The sequence below is a fragment of the Rhinoraja longicauda genome, chromosome 31 (genome assembly GCF_053455715.1).
Source record: "Rhinoraja longicauda isolate Sanriku21f chromosome 31, sRhiLon1.1, whole genome shotgun sequence".
Taxonomy (NCBI): Eukaryota; Metazoa; Chordata; class Chondrichthyes; order Rajiformes; family Arhynchobatidae; genus Rhinoraja; species Rhinoraja longicauda.
Genome location: NC_135983.1, coordinates 9,338,375 through 9,355,985, shown reverse-complemented (window position 1 = coordinate 9,355,985; position 17,611 = coordinate 9,338,375). Strand labels below are relative to the sequence as shown.

The following is a 17,611-nucleotide window of genomic DNA, read 5'->3' as shown; positions in this document are numbered from 1 at the left end:
CCCCAGCAACGGACTGTTCCAGATGCTACGGTCAGGCAAACGCCTCCGCTGTCACGCCGTGAAAACGGAGAGGATGAGACGGAGTTTCTTCCCACAGGCCATCAGGACTGTTAACTATTATAACTCCAGGGACTAATTTTTGTCTTCTCTATATTAACTTTAATTTATATGCTGTAACTGTAATTCTTTTTTTGCACAATCGGCAGGCATTGCCACTTTCATTTCACTGCACATCGTGTATGTGTATGTGACAAATAAACTTGACTTGACAATGACCGGGATGGGACAAGTCTTTGATTATATTGGCTGCTTTTCCAAGGAACCGTGTAGATGGAATCAATGGTGAGGAGACTGGTCTGTGTGATGGACTGGGCTACTCCTACACCTCTCTACAGTTTTTATCCTGTTTTCTCCGACCCACTACAGTCAAAGGAAGAGTCTTTAATAACCCCTCGCACATTGCGCCACGCTCGCAAACCAACACTTTTGAAGAAGGGTTCCAAACCAAAACGTCGCCTATCCACTCCTCTCACAGATGCTGCCTGATCCTCGGAGTTACTCCAGCACTTTTGACTTTCTGTCTATTGCATGGCGATCGTTTCGCTGAACATTTCCGCTCAGTCCACCTAAACCTACATGATCTTCCGGTGGCTAAACACTTTGCCTCCCCTTTCCCATACTGACCTTTCTGCCCTGGGCCTCCTCCACTGTCAGAGTGAGGCCCAATGCTAATTAGAGGAACAGCACCTCATATTTTGTTTGGGCAGCTTGCAACCCAGTGGTATGAACATTGACTTCTCTAACTTCAAGTAACCCTTGCTTTCCCTCTCTCTCCATCCCTCCCCCATCCTAGTTCTCTGACCAGTCTGACCGTCCTCCTGATTAAAATTTTATCTTTGTATGCTTCGATGTCACCTTTGCCTAGCTAACAATGATCTGTTCCACATTTCCCTGAACTTGGTCCCCTTTGATGTCTCGTTTTCACACCTTACCCTTCCATATCTCTGTGTCTTCTTCTCCCCCGACTCTCAGTCTGAAGAAGGGTTTTGACCCGAAAAGTCACCCATTCCTTCGCTCCAGAGGTGCTGCCTGTCCTGCTGAGTTACTCCAGCATTTTGTTTCTAACTTCAGTGTAAGCCAGCATCTGCAGTTCCTTCCTACACATATTGTTAGTACAAGTTAGGAGCAGGTGTCAGTGCATCAACAACAATGCACTATATAAAAAACGTTACACTCCTTAGCCAGTAACTTTCATATTATAGTTTGAATCACATCAGCCTTGAACCACCTCAGTCACAATCCATTGACTCTAAACTTGAAGCAGAAAATAATTTGGAAAGATTAAAAGTTTTAGATAAGATATTTGCATCGCTGTGCTATAAACTCATTGCAACGCAAGCAAAAACTACCCCAAAACAAAAAGAACACATTGGGTCAGGTAGCATCTGGGGAGGAAATGGACAGATGATGTTTCCAGTCAGGACCCTTCTTCAGACTGATTCTAGCCTGAAGAAGGGTCCTGACCCAAAATACTGTCAGTCCATCCCCTCCACAGATGCTGCTTGACCCGGCGTGGTTCCCCAGCACTTTGTGTTTTGCTCCAAAATTCCAGCATGTGCAGTTTCTTGTGTCTTCAGAAATGTCCCAAATTTATCAGCTTTGTTCCCCCCCCCCCCCCCCCCCTCCTTTACAAATAATCCACGCCGGAGGTTTTAGTTACTTTAGATTGCCATCTTTAATGTAACCAGTAATGTGTTCCTAAAAGGTCCTGGAATCTGTGTCAAAACCAGCCCCTTAAAGGTAAAAAATATTTGATCTATTTTTTTGGCTTCCAACATTTGCTTGAATTTGGAATATCAGGCACTACGGGAGCACAATGGGAAAGTAGACACATTTTAGTGGAGACTTGAGGGAGACATCCCTGTCTGTTAAACGAGCCCGCCTCACCCAGTGCATGGTAATGCTATTCACTTAGTCAAATTTCAAATGCTTATGAATTTTGTTATGTCTTTCTTTATCCAGTCATCATTATAATAAAAAGATGGCACAGTGGCCTAGATGGTAGAACTGCTGCGTCACTGGCCAGAGACCTGGGTTCGATCCTGACCCTTGTCTGTGTGGAGTTTGCATGTTCTCCCTCTGACTGTGTGGGATTCCTCCGGGGCTCCGGTTTTCTCCAACATCCCAAAGACATGTGGGTTTGGAGGTTAATTGGCTTCTGTAAATGTTCCCTAGTGTGTAGAGAGTGATTGAGAAAGCAACATAACAGAACTAGCGTGAACGGGTGATCGATGGCCCTGTGTGAATTAAGTGGGCCGAAGGGCCTGTTTCCCTGTTGCATACTACCCCAAACCGTCAGAGACTCCTCCTCACTCACCACATTCAAAACATCACTGAAGTCTCACCTGTTCAGCACTGCCTTCAACCACTGAAGGTCACCTCACCTTCTGTCTCCTTTTTCTGATCGTTTACTTATTTATCTATTTATTCACTTCTCTATGTTCTAAAAATCCCTGTAAAGCGTCTTTGAGTGTTTGAAAAGCGCTATATAAATGTAATGCATTATTATTATTATTATAGTTCATTCAATCAATTGGTTGACATCTTTGATCATTAACTTTAACAGTTTAAACAAGTCAGTAGGACAAATCTGTTGTGTTACTCAAGGTGTATGTTTAGTAGCTGCACTATTTGTGGTATGGCTTCAGTGAGGAGTTACTTTGGGAAGCAATGTGACCTATTAATTAGTAATGGAAATGTTGGCATACACTGTATACAGGTTTTAATATAGATCAGCCTTCAGAACAGAAACCGCCTGCAGAGCACAGCCAAAGTCTGTTCCCTGTCAGAGCACCCCACCCTACACGACCAGCAGATGCTGAGGTCAGCTGGCAGGATTTTACAGGACCCCTCACACGTCCTGTTCTCTGCGTTTGAGTGGCTCCCCTCGGGACGCCGGCTTCGCTGCCCAGACTGTAGAACACAGAGGAGAAGGGCAACATATGTCCCCAAGGCTGTTCAGCTCCTCAACTCCCAACCACCCCCCGTCCCACTGCTCACCCTGCTAATCCCCCCCCCCCACAATAGTTTTTGTACGACTCTAAGTCCCTATGTAAATTGCCCCACGGGGACAAATAAAGTATTTTTATCATATCATATATACAGCCGGAAACAGGCCTTTTCGGCCCTCCAAGTCCGTGCCGCCCAGTGATCCCCATACATTAACACTATCCTACACCCACTAGGGACAATTTTTACATTTACCCAGCCAATTAACCTACATACCTGTATGTCTTTGGAGTGTGGGAGGAAACCGAAGATCTCGGAGAAAACCCACGCAGGTCACGGGGAGAACGTACAAACTCCTTACAGTGCAGCACCCGTAGTCAGGATCGAACCTGAGTCTCCGGCGCTGCATTCGCTGTAAAGCAGCAACTCTACCGCTGCGCTACCGTGCCGCCCTTGAACTTGAACCTCTGGCAGCTCGTTCCATATACCCACCACCCTCTTTGTATGTTACAAACAAAAGTTGCCCCTCAGGTTCCTATTAAATCTTTTTCCCCCTCACCTTAAACCTATGTCCAATTATATTTTCTAATATGGTTCTTGGTTCCTCTACTCTGGGTAAAAGACTCTGCATTTACCCCACCTATTCCGCTCATGATCATGATCTATAAGATCTCTTCTCTCCCTCCTGCACTCCAAGGAATAAAGTTGTAGCCTGTTCACCCTCTCCCTGAAGCTCAGCCCGCCCAGTTCCTGGTAACGTCTGTAGCAGAGACAACCGCATCGGTCTGAAGAAGGGTCTTGACCTCAAACGTCACCCATTCTCTCCAGAGAGGCTGCCTGTCCCGCTGAGTTACTCCAGCATTTTGTGTCTATCTTCGAGTTAAACCAGCATCTGCAGTTCTTTCAACAGATAATCATTTATCTGTTGTGCATTTGCACACATGACCAAAAATAAAAATCATTTTAAGCAGAAACTTGAGTATTGTGTGAAATTCCAAGATGGAAGCAACTAGTTCACATGGCTATTAGACAAAGCCAATCTTTAATTCTGCTCTCACCTCAGCTGCTGTTTGACAGTTGAAGAATCTAAGCGTTCTGCTTTATTCCTAATTATAGATGCAAGTTTTAGTTTTACACCACCTTTCATTAACCTCCAATGTATTTGGCAGCAATCGAAGTGCTTTTGAAGTTCAGTCACCAGAACTTATGTTGACACTAACTTAATCTGCTACAATGCTTCTGAAGCATAATAATTACTAGACAAAGTTGGGCCCAAAGCTCTCCTGCATTGGTGCAGCACCCTGTCCTCCCCCCCCCCTCTCTCCTCAACCCCCCCTCCCTCTCCTCAACCCCCCCCTCCCCTCTCCCTTCTCTCCCACTCCCCCCTGCCCCCTTCCCTCCTCCCCTCCTTTTAAACTTTAAAATGTGAATAACTGAAAAAAATATAACACCAATTTCAATAAAACTACTTGCATTATCACTAAAGTGACAATGGTGAGTAAGGTGGGCCTAAAATTGTCACGCTATCGTGTACCGTTTTGGCTGAAGTTCAGCCACAAACAAGATAACAAACGAGAGTTTTAGGATATAGATTTTTTTAGCCTGTGACAAAGGAAAATGATCTGATGGGTGGGTGGTTGAGGGGGAAATGGCAACATTCAGTGGGGATCTACTTACGCCCAGACTTTGGTTGGGCTGCATTTGGAATATTGCGTGCAGTTCTGGTCACTCCACTACAGGAAAGATGTGGAAGCCTTGGAGAAGTGCAGAGGGGGTTTAGTTACTAGGGTGCCAAATAAGGTGTATGGTGTGCTTGCCTTCATTGCAAGGGGCATTGAATACAAGGGTCACAAAGTCATGATACAGCTCTTTCGGACTTTGGTTATGCCAAATTTGCAAAATTAGAGGGTTTCAACTACAGAGGTTGGATTGACTTGGATTGTTTTCTCAGGAACGTCGTACTTGATAGAAGTATATAAAATTATGAGAGGTATAGTAGATAGGGTAGACAGTCAGAACCTTTTTCCCCAGGGTGGAAATGACCAACACTAGAGGGCATAGGTATAACATGAGAGGGGGATAATATAATGCAGATGTGCGGGGCTTGTTTTTTACGCAGAGGGTGGTGGAGGTCTTGGAATGCAGTGTTGGTGGGGTTGAATGGAGCGATTTGCATCAGGCAGGCAGATGAGCAGTTCAGCTGGGCACCATGTTCCGCACAAACATTGTGGGCTGAAGGGCCTGTTCCGGTGCTGTACTGTTCTGTGTTCTACAATCAGCTCCATGAGCATAATTTCCTTGGCCAGTCTCTTATAACGTCTCTGCATTTACCCCACCTATTCCTCGCATGATCATGATCTATAAGATTTTATAACGTTTTATTTATAACGTCAATGTTCACATCCCCTCCGAAGATAGACACAAAATGCTGGAGTAACTCAGCGGGTCAGGCAGCATCTCTGGAGAGAAGGAATGGGTGACGTTTCGGTAGGGTCTCGACCCGAAACGTCACCCATTCCTTCTCTACAGAGATGCTTCCTTGTCCCGCTGAGTTACTCTAGCATTTTGTGTCAATCTTCGATTTAAACCAGCATCTGCAGTTCATTCCTTCACACTCCCTCCCCTCACCGACGCTGAACCAGGTCTTTGGATCACCCTGCTCTTGGGAGTCACCGTTCACAGGGCCGGCCACGGCGGCAGATTGAAGCCGAGAGGAAGGTGCCGTAGCTGAAATGCTGCCAGTGGAGGAGCAGCTGCCAGACCTGCAGCCAGGAGCCCAACAGCTGGGGCTTTACGGCAGATGGTGAGATGGCCACGGGGGAACGCCTGCTGGTGTCTGATGCCACGGAGTTACACAGCACAGAATCAGGCCCTTCGGCCCAACCTATCCATGCCGATCAAGGTGCCTCATCCGAGCTAGCCCCATTTGGCCACGTTTGGTCCATATCTCTCTCAACCTTTCATATCCACGTACCTGCTTAAGTGTCTTTTAACTGTTATTATTGCACCTGCCTCAACCATATACCCAGCATTCTGTGAGAAAAGGTTGCCCCTCAGGTTCCTATTAAATAGAACATAGAACAGTACAGCACAGGAATGGGCCCTTCAGCCCACAATGTCTATGCTGAACATGATGCCTTGTTAAACTGCTCTCATCTGTCTGTACATGATCCATATCCCTCCATTGCCTGCACTTCTATGTGTCTATTTATAAGCCTCTAAAATGCCACTATCGTATCTGCCTCCACCACCACTTTGGCAACATATTCTAGGTCCCAACTACTCTCTGCATAGAAAAAAGCACATCTCCATTAAACTCCACCCTCTCGCCTTTAGCTTTGCCCTCTAGCGTTTGGACATTTCCACCCTGGGAGAAAGGTCTTCCTCAACTTCTGACATTCCAGAAAAAACAATCCTAGGTCTACCCAAGCTCCTTGTAGCTGAAACCCTCTAATCCAGGCAGCATTCTAGTAAACCTTCTCTGTACTTCTCACCCTCACAAATGCAGTCCCATTTACCCACTCTGCTTACGTGAAGTTGGTCAGGTTTGCAAAGCGCTCAGTTTCACCTTTATTCCCAGTCTTTGATTCTCGCTTCCAAGATGGCGCCCAGCCCAGGCGACTATTTGCGTGCTAGCCACAGAAACAGACCTGCAATCACATATTACAATCACTCCACACTTTTACTACACACTGTAAATGGCTCGATTGTAATCATGGATTGTCCTCCCGCTGACTGGATAGCACACAGCAAAAGCTTTTCATTTTACCTCGGTACACGTGACAATAAACTAAACTGAACTTCCCACCTAGTTGCCCCTTTGGCAAAAGAAACCCTTCATTACCAAACATAGCTACTGGCCACTGCCTGTTCAAGAAATCATCAAATCATTTGCCTCACAACCAAACATTGCTGGAGTCAAGATCGTGGTTAGCTCAGGTAGGGTTTAAAGGGGTTGGTGTAATTTGGAATCATGTTTGGCATGGTCATTGTGGGCCGAAGGGCCTGTTCCTGTGGTGCACTGTTCCATGCAGTAAAGAATCCCTTTTAAACTTTAAGTGAGCAAATCAAGGCAATAGTGTCTTATCTTTATTGGAGTGCCTTTAACCACAGCATACACTTCACAAGACATTTGGTAAATAGATTATGACATTGAGCAACAGGAATTGACTTATGACTTGAACAAAGAGGACGCTTTTGTGTCGTAAATGAGCACAGTGCATGGGACAGAGGCTCGGGGTGGAAACGTCCAGAGTTTGGAGCTTTGTGAACCAAGGCCATGGGGTTGGTGGTGGAGTGATTACAATCGCCCATGGGGGTTACAGGAGGCGGCAGAGATTGGGTTTGGGAAGACCCTGGATAGGGGGTTGAAAGCTCTGGTGAATTTCTTAAAGCCGGGGGCATTGTGCAAACACAAAGCTCGCAACTTTAGCAGCTTTTAAAATGATGGATGGGAGTGAATTGAGGGCGTGCAGCGTAGTTTTACTAGGTTAATTCCCGGAATGGCGGGACTGTCATATGTTGAAAGACTGGAGCGACTAGGCTTGTATACACTGGAATTTAGAAGGATGAGAGGAGATCTTATCGAAACGTATAAGATTATTAAGGGGTTGGACACGTTAGAGGCAGGAAACATGTTCCCAATGTTGGGGGAGTCCAGAACAAGGGGCCACAGTTTAAGAATAAGGGGTAGGCCATTTAGAACTGAGATGAGGAAAAACATTTTCAGTCAGAGAGTTGTGAATCTGTGGAATTATCTACCTCAGAAGGCAGTGGAGGCCAATTCTCTGAATGCATTCAAGAGAGAGCAAGATAGAGCTCTTAACGATAGCGGAGTCAGGGGGTATGGGGAGAAGGCAGGGACGGGGTACTGATTGAGAATGATCAGCCATGATCACATTGAATGGCGGTGCTGGCTCAAAGGGCCGAATGGCCTCCTCCTGCACCTATTGTCTATTGACTGATGAAGTGTGCTTGAAGGTAAACTATTTTTCAACTTTTATTTGTTATTGCGAACCTCGATCAGATGTAATCTGAGTTGGATTGGTGTGACCGCCGAGTTTGTGTGTCCAACCACAACTACGACCTGTTACCTGCACTGGCTGCAGACTTTTGTTGTACCACTCTCGTGCATCGGTAAGAACATGCTGTCTCTCCAACTTCACTGTGAACTCCGCTTAGATTTGAACAAAACAAAATCGTACCGACGTGAAACTTTTCATTTTGCAAAGCATTCTTTCCAGTGGCTTTGATTGTTGGTGATAGACGATAGCTTAAACAGGTTCCCGGGTTCCCAACCGAGACAACATTGAATTACTGACCTTTTAATGGAGTTGGCAGCAGCTTTCGAAAAAAACAACTTCACGCAAGCCCGTCTTCAAACCACATCCTTAGCGTGCAGCGATGTCAACAGACTGCTGTGTAAGAGAAATGTAAAGGAGCAGAACAAAGCTTGCTGGTAGTTTATGGAAGCCAGGGAGATCTGAGGTTTAGGAGTGTCATGTAAAAGCACATTTCCAGCAGTAACAATCTGCGTGATTAACTGGTTGCAGTCGTAATATTCCATCAAAGGACAATCCAAGCCCTTCCATCGACCTCATTGGAGACCTTTAAACCATCTTTAATTGGACTTTATCTTGCACTAAATAATATACCCTTTATCCTGCATCTGTATACTGCAGATGGCTTGATTGTAGTCGTCTTCTCATTGACTGGATAGCATGCAACAAAAAGCTTTTCACTGTGCCTTGGTATACGTGACAATAACAAACTAAATTAAATGACTAAACTAGACTGAATTTGGGTGGTTGTTGGGAGTGCAAGATAAGGTTGGGGAGTAAAATGATGACCCTGGCTCACTCACATTGGCCTGCTGGGTCAGAGAGCAAATTGTCATTCTCATTTTGGAAAGGCATTGACCTTGGATTGTCCTTCTGGAAGATGCCCCATCTGAGCTAATCCCATTTATCTGCGTTTGGCCCATATCCCTCAAAGATTCCCATCCCTACCTGTCCCAACATCTTTAAAATGTTATTATTGCACCTGCCTCAACTACTTCCTCTGGAAGCTCATTCCATATATGTTCACTACCTTCTGAGTGAAAAAGTTGCCCCTCTGGTTCCGATTAAATCTTTCCCCTTTCTTGCTTAAATCTATGCCTTCTAGTTCTTGATTCCCCTAACCCGTAAAAACACTCTGTATGTTCACGCTTTCTATCCCCTCATGATTTTGTACACCTCCATAAGATCACCCCTCAGCCTCCGATAAAGGGTATATACCTCAGATAAAGGGTATATCCAGTGCTCCAAGGAATAAAGTCCCAGCCAACCCAACTTCTCCCTGTAGCACAGACCATCGAGTCAATAGACAATAGGTGCAGGAGTAGGCCATTCAGCCCTTCGAGCCAGCACTGCCGTTCAATGTGATCATGGCTGATCATTCACAATCAGTATCCCGTGGTAACATCCTCGTTAGTCATTCATGATGAATTCAGAATCTATTCATCATGCATAAACCATGTCGTAATAGGATATAGAAACTCTCTCTATCAGCAGAATTAGCAGAAGATGCCAGTCCAAAACAACAGGATGAGCAAGTTTCACCTGTATCCACTTGTTGCCAGGCTTTTTTCCAGTGTTCTCCCCCCTAATACAATCAGACTGAAGAAGGATCTCAACCTGTAATGTTACCCATCCGTTCCCTCCACAGATCCTGCCTGACCCACTGAGTTCCACCAGTGCTTTGTCTGAAGAAGGGTCCCAACCTGAAACTTCGCCTGTCCATTCCCTCCACTGACCTGCTGAGTTCCTCCAGCATTTTGTATTGTACATAAGATTCCAGCATCTGCAGTTCTTGCAGTTTAATCGAAGTCTGATAGGAACTTAAGATGTTCAGGCAATACATCTGAGATAAGCTGCTGGTGATCCCAAACGTCTGGCATTATCTGCACTTATGTTCACCGGGTCGGGCAGTGTTTGTGGAAATGTTCACATTGCAGGTTAATTATCAAGTTCTGACGATGGGTTATTGAGCTAAAATGTCAGGTCTATTTCCATCCTCGTACATCTGCTGAGAATGTCAAATTCTACTGCTTTCCATCAAGCAATATTGTGGAACCAAACTATTGTGGCTACAAACCCCAGTGGGATGTGAAACAGAAACTGCTTTAAAAAAAAAAGCTTCATGGATGGGCAGAGAGGGAGAGAGTTAATCTTTCAAGTCAAAGACCCTGCGTCAGAACTGGATTTGTGGCTGGGTGGGTGAAACGATAAATTGAAGTGTTGAATTAGATGGGCGTTCTTGCCATTTTGTGTATGTTCTTTCCTCAACCAGGATGGCACAGTGGCACGGCTGGTAGAGCCACGGCCTCACAGCGCCAGAGATCCAGGTTCGATCCTGACCTCCGGTGCTGTCTGTGTGCGGTTTGCACGTACGCCCTGCGGCCGCGTGGGTTTCCTCCAGTTGCTCCCACGCTCCGAAGCCGGTTTGCATGTTAATTGACCTCTGAAAATTAATTGGCCTCTGAAAAATAATTGGCCTCTGAAAATTAATTGACCTCTGAAAATTAATTGACCTCTGAAAATTAATTGACCTCTGAAAATTAATTGACCTCTGAAAATTAATTGACCTCTGAAAGTTTGTAGGGAGTGGATGTGAAAGGATGGTAACATAGAAGTAGTGTAAACAGATGCTCAATGGATTTGGTGAGCCGAAGGACCTGTTTCCATGCTACATCTCTAAAACTAAACTTAAACTATTTGCTTGCTATTTTTCATTAAAAGAAGCTGCTTCTGGAATATTTGGACTGTAAAAGTTTTAGAAAATAATTTTACATTCTGTCTGTCTTGTATTCTGTCTTCCAATTAATTTTGAAACTTGCTCTTCGTGGGGGAAAAAGGTGTTTTTAGAATATTTTTCACAACCTTTGTGAAAAACAAATCGCTGCCAATGACGTCTGCTTGAATTGGATTCTGATTTGGCAGCTCTGGTTTACCACAGTGAGGTCCCACAAACAGCAGGAAGATAAACTCCATACATGTGTAGGAAGAAGGGCCTCGACCCAAATTGTCACCTATTCCTTCTCTCCAGAGATGCTGCCTGATCCGTTGAATTACTCCCGCCTTTTGTGTCTGTCTTTGGTTTAAACCAGCATCTGCAGTTCCTCCCTACACATACAAAGCGTGCTGGTTCTCCCGAACTAGTTACTCCAGCACTTTGTGTCTAAACTCTATACATTCTGTGTCACTGGGAACAAACTGTTTGGCAGAATTGCAAAATGAGATAAATTTGTAAAATGAGGGAAATGCTTTTCCGATCAGGCAGCAACTACAGTGAGAGAAGTTACAAAAATGTTTCATCCCCGTCCCTTCAGTGGAACTCTGAAAACCTTTTTTTTTCTCTCTCCACAGATGCTGGCTAACCTGCCGAGTATTTCCAGCAATTTCTGTTTCACAAAATGTTGTCTTCTGGATTGAGAGACCTCAGCTAATTTTATTTGAATGGTTTGCTTTCGAACTTTGCTTCCGTGTTGCTAAGCTCTGTTTTCCCATGCTCTCGTCTGGTTTAATTACACCCGTGACCAGCCCACTTATCAAGACCTTAACAAAAAGGTATGACCTTCCTTGGGGGGAAAAAAAGGACCACAAGATGATAAAGCAGGTGACTCTTACATAGGGAAAATATTGGAAAAGATTCTTGGGGAGAAGATCTACTTACATCTGGAAAAGCATAGACTTACTTGGAAAACACAAAGTGCTGGTGAAACTCGACAGGTCAGGCAGCATCTGTTACCTGTCCCATTGAGGTTTTCATGCATTTTCTCTTTGTTTGTTTCATAGTACATTTAGTGTTGGGAAAGGAGGATGCTTCATTCTAAAGTTACAGAGCGTGCTATTAACCATCTGTCTGCCTCTGTGAAATAATAGTAAGGGTACCTTAAGCAAACTCTATGAAGTATTCATTAACAGGCCTGGCAGAGGAAGAAAACCTTTTTAATGCAAAAGCAATGCCAAGTAATTAATATTAACTGTAAACCAGGGAGTTTGATGCCTTAAAGTCAGTTATAAATGAGTGCTGGTATAATACTGGCAATTTCAATTTAAAAGGAGTCAAGAGTGTTTAATTGTTATTTGCACCGAAGACAGGACAATGAAATTCTTACACGCTGAGGCTTAACTAAACGATAAATGGAATAACACACAGATAATATTTAATCATCAAAAATATAATAAATGAATGACCATGATACCAGGTAGATGTAATAGTAAAATAACCCAAAGTGCATCTAAAGACGATCATAGTTGCTGAGGTTAGTGTTGTGTAGTGTTCAGGAGCCATTGTTGTTGGAAAGAAGATATTCCTGAACCTTGTGGTCACGGTTTTCAGTCTCCTGTACCTTCTTCTTGATGATAGGAATGAAACGAGAGAGAGCCCAGGGTGGTGTGGGTGTTCGATGATATTAGCTGCCGCCTTGAAGCAGCGTCTCCAATAGATCCCTTCGCTGGTGAAGAGGTCAGTAACCGCGATGGACCGGGCAAAGTACACTCTCTTTAGCCGCCTTTACACCGAGCTGCTGAACAAGGTCGTGATGCAGAAGTCAACTGTCAAAGAAATTTTGCTCAAATGTTATGTAATACTGTGGTTGAGAAACATTTAATGCATGTGGCTGGGATTGAACCCACAGCCTTTTGGTTCAAGAGGTCTCTGAATCAGTTCTTGCGCACGATGTACAGGTTAAAATTGACAATCTTCTTCACCAGAACAAACATTTGTACCATGTCTCAATTAAGAACCCTGTGTGTTTCATGTCAGTCTCTGTCAATTAGTGTCAACTGTGGTTTAGCAGAGAATTTGTTGCCTTTGAATAGACCCTGGGTTTAAATGTCTTCCCAAGGAAATGCAAACAATTGATTTGCTAAACTGTACTACAGGAGTGCCGCATGTGGGGGGAAGAGGGGGGCAGTACTGAGGGAGTGCCGCATGTAAGAGGGGCAGTACTGGAGGAGTGCTGGAGGGCCGCACTGTGGGAGGGGCAGTACTGAGGGAGCGCCGCACTGTGGGTGGGGAGGTACTGAGTGAGCGCCGCACTGTGGGTGGGGAGGTACTGAGGGAGCGCCGCACTGTGGGTGGGGAGGTACTGAGGGAGCGCCGCACTGTGGGTGGGGAGGTAATGAAGGAGCGCCGCACTGTGGGTGGGGGGAGGTGCTGAGGGAGCGCCGCACTGTGGGTGGGGAGGTACTGAAGGAGCGCCGCACTGTGGGTGGGGGGAGGTGCTGAGGGAGCGCCGCACTGTGGGTGGGGAGGTACTGAGGGAGCGCCGCACTGTGGGTGGGGAGGTACTGAGGGAGCGCCGCACTGTGGGTGGGGAGGTACTGAGGGAGCGCCGCACTGTGGGTGGGGAGGTGCTGAGGGAGCGCCGCACTGTGGGTGGGGAGGTACTGAGGGAGCGCCGCACTGTGGGTGGGGCAGTACTGGAGGAGTGCTAGACTGTGGGAGGGGCAGTACTGAGGGAGTGCCGCACTGTGGGAGGGGTGGTATTGAGGGAGCACCGCACTGTGAGAGAGGCAGCACTGAGGGAGTGCCGCACTGTGGGTGGGGAGGTGCCGCACTGAGGGAGGGGCAGTACTGAGGGAGGGGCAGTACTGAGGGAGGGGCAGTACTGAGGGAGGGTGCACTGCCACTTATTTGCCACTTGGTCTACAACAGGCTGTTTTCCAGGTCTTATTGCCTCGAGCATGGGCAGTCCATCTGCTGAGAATGGAACATAGAACAGGCCCTTCAGCCCACAACATCCATGTCGAAGTGATGCCAAGTTACACTGACCTCCTCTACCTGCTTGTGATCCAGATCCCTCCATTCCCTGCATATCCATGTACCTATCTGAAATTCTCTTAAATGCCGTTGTCTTATCTGATTTCACCACCAGCACGTTCCAGGCGCCCACCACCCACTGTGTGAAATAACTTGTATAGGAAGGAATTGCAGATGCTGGTTTAAACCGAAGTTAGACATAAAATGCTGGAGTAACTCAACGGGACAGGCAGCATCTCTGGTGAGAAGGAATGGGTGACGTTTTGGGTCGAGGCCCTTTGACCCATTCCTTCTTCCCAGAGATGCTGCCTGTCCCACTGAGTTATTCCAGCTCTTTGTGTCTATCTTCGTGTGAATTAACTTACTCCGCACATGTCCTTTGAACTTTGCCCCTCTCAGCTTGAAGCTATGCTCTCTTGTCTTTGCATTTCCACCGTGGAAAAAAGTTCTGACTCTCTACCTTATCTCTGCTTCCCATAATTGTGTATGTTTCATCAACCTCCGATGCTCCAGAGAAAACAATCCAAGTTTCTAACAATGCAAGGGATGAAGCCTGGTGCAATCACCAGTGAACATCTCCATGCTAGACCTTCTAACAAGGGCAAGGTCAGTGAGGACAAGCAGATCCATTAAGAGCGGATATCCAATGATAGTTTTGTGGAGGTGCAGAGCGTGAGATGATCACATTACATTCTGTGTGTTGTTCCTCCTAATCCAACATTTGCATAGATTTGATCTTTTTTTTAGATAGTTAACACGATGTTTAGACATGATACCAGCTGCGTTAGCTTTGGCTCAAGTAACATCTGTCCCAGTCGGATTGTTTTTCCCTTTCGTATCAAAATGGAATTCAATATTGAGTGTGGAGCAAAACACAAAGTGCTGGAGGAACTCGGCGGGTCAGGCAGCATCTGTGGAAGGAATGAACAGGCAATGTTTCAGGTCAGGATCCTTCACTCTGATGGAGTTGGTTGGGGGGGTGGAAGCTGGAAAAGGAGAGGTGGGGCAAACCTGTCAAGTGATAGGTGGAAACAAAGAACTGCAGATGCTGTTTTATGTCAAAGGTAGACACAAAGTGCTGGAATAACTCAACCGGTCAGGCAACATCTCTGGAGAAAATGGAATGGGTGATGTTTCCAGTCAAGACCCTTCAACAGGGTGAGATTGTCAGATGGGTGAAGTAAGTGATGATAGCTAGAGGTGAAAAACAGAGACTAAGGGGGGGGGGTCAAGGAAGAGGAGGAGTGAAATGTAAAGCTCGAAGAAGGGATATGGATGAATGAGGGGGGGATAAAAGGGAAATAGGTGAGTCAGGGATGGGTGATGAATGTTCAGGGGATGGGAAAGGAACAGGGTGATGGGGTTGGGGGTGGGAGGTAGTGGGAGAAGTGCATGCGCAGTGTGGTTGGAGGTGCATGGGAAAAAAAGTGGTGGGGGGGAGGCTATGACTTGAAATTGTAGTTTTTAATGTTAATTCTGTTGGCTTGAATTTAGAGGAGGGAGTGACTGGGGCGAGACTTGTCCTTAACATGATATTCACGGTGCACACATGCACTCTGTCCACCTCGGCCAGCTGGAGTTCCCCGTTGCCAGCCATTCGCCTTCTCTCCCCGACCGACCTGTCTGTCATGGGCCTCCTATATTGCTAGAGTGAGGCCACATTGCACACAGGAGGAACAGCACCTCATATTCCACTTGAGTAGCCCAATGGCCTGAACATTGAATTCTTTCGTTTCAGGTAACCCTCCTCTTCTCATCTACCCAGCATCATTCTCGCCCACACCTTTCTTTCCACTGCCCCACCTAGTTTCTTTCCCCTTCTCCACCTCCATCAGCCACCCCTCCCTACTCTGAGTCCCCCATTTTTCTCTCCTCTCCTATTTCCTCCTACCCACCACCCCTCCTTGCAGTTCTAGATTTACTACCACTTTCCTTTCTTGTCAGTTTTCAGCATCTGCACCCTCTTGTTTCCTCCACTTATCACATCCAGCCTTGGTTACTATCTCCACCCTTCTCTCGCCCATTCTCTCGGCCATTCACAGTGGATCCAGCGTAGGTTCACCAGGTTAATTCCCAGGATGGCAGGATTGACATATGATGAAAGAATGGGTCAACTGGGCTTGTATTCACTGGAATTTAGAAGGATGAGAGGAGATCTTAGAAATATATATAAAATTCTTAAAGTATTGGACAGGCTAAATGCTGGAAAAATGTTCCCGATGTTGGGGGAGTCCAGAACCAGGGGCCACAGTTTAAGAATAAGGGGTAGGCCATTTAGAACTGAGATAAAGAAAAACCTTTTCACCCAGGGAGAGTTGTGAATCTGTGGAATTCTCTGCCACAGAAGGCAGTGGAGGCCAATTCACTGGATGTTTTCAAGAGAGAGTTAGATATAACTCTTAGGGCTAAAGGAATCAAGGGATATGGGGGGGGGGAAGCAGGAACGGGGTACTGATTTTAGATGATCAGCCATGATCATATTGCTGGCTCGAAGGGCTGAATGGCTTACTCCTGCACCTATTTTTCTATGTTTCTATGTTTCAAAGGATAATATGATTATATATATTTCTGAAAATGTTCCCCCAGCATTTTGTGTTCAAATGTGTTAGGTTTTTTTCAATGGTTATTTGTTTTTTTTTAACAAAAGGGGGAAATGATTCCTGTGTCCCTGCACTCCAAACACCGAGCAAGTCGGTGGCCACCCCTTTAAATGCAGGCACTGGCTAAGGGGTGCCTGTCCCTTTAAATTTAAACACTTCCCAAGATGTGGGGGATTTAAATGCAAGCATCTGTCACGTTGTGGCCGCCCATTCAAATGCAAGCGGTGCCTGCCCCTTTAAATGAAAGGTCTGAAGAAGGGTCTCGACCCGAAACGTCACCCATTCCTTCTCTCCGGAGATGTTGCCTGTCCCGCTGAGTTACTCCAGCTTTATGTGTCTATCTTGGGTTTAAACCAGCAGCATCTGCAGTTCCTTCCTGCACCTTTAAATACAAGCGCTGGCCTAGGGGATGCCTGTCCCTTTAAATGCAAGGGTTGGCCCAGGGGTGATGTCCCTTTAAATACAAGCACTGGCCTAGGCGTGCCTGTCCCTTTAAATGCAAGCACTGGCCTAGGCGTGCCTATCCCTTTAAATGCGAGCACGGCGAGAGTGCGCCTGCGCTGCCGAGGTGATGGCGCATGCGCGCTGCCGACGGCAGGGCCGGTGTTGACAGCGGCGGCCGAGGGGGAGCGACGCGGCTGCGGGCGGCGAGCGAGCGGGCGGCGGCCGGGCTCTTGCCATCGCTCGGCGGCGCTGAGGTGAGGGGTGGAGGAGAAGGTGCAGGGTCAGCGGCGACCCGCGCCTCACGGAGGCTCCGGGCTGGGCTAGGCCGCGGCTGGAGCCCCGGACGGTGATTGCGGACGGGGCGAGGCTGCGGCCAGAACCTCCCCGGGTCGGGCCGAGCCGGGGCCGGCGGCTGCAGCCCGGCGTTGGAGGGCTCGGCCACGGCCCCGCCACCCGCCGGGACTGTAGCCCCCCTCTGCAAGCGCTGAGCACCCCAGTCAGAGGCGAGCCCTACACCCCACAGTCCAATGCAAACCTTCACGACTATCAATCAGCATCTGCAACATGTCCTACACCGCACAATGCAAGGTCTGCAAAACTCTGCAATCCCCATCTCGCTTTTGCAGGTCCAAAAACCACCTGCCGTTCAACCAATGTGCACAAGGCTGGCCCATTGCATGCGAATCAATTTCCTTGAATTGCAAACATTGGTACCTAAGATAACTACCAAAGATAGGCACAAAGTGCAG

General features: G+C 46.7%; 1 protein-coding gene across 5 annotated transcripts in view; it reads left to right on the top strand.

The window, feature by feature from the left end:
• Positions 1-16,983: 16,983 nt before the first annotated feature.
• Positions 16,984-17,611, top strand: part of rabgap1 (RAB GTPase activating protein 1) — a 168,965-nt gene continuing 168,337 nt past the window's right edge. For 3 of the 5 annotated variants that reach the window (XM_078426233.1, XM_078426230.1, XM_078426228.1), the window contains exon 1: positions 16,991-17,116. Coding sequence is in view for 1 of the 5 variants with exons in the window: in XM_078426232.1 (XP_078282358.1) it covers positions 16,997-17,116 (120 nt within the window). In the remaining 4 variants the exon portion in view is untranslated. Of the gene's footprint in view, positions 17,117-17,611 lie in introns of all 5 variants that reach the window. The other 2 variants (XM_078426232.1, XM_078426229.1) reach the window with 1 other exon arrangement.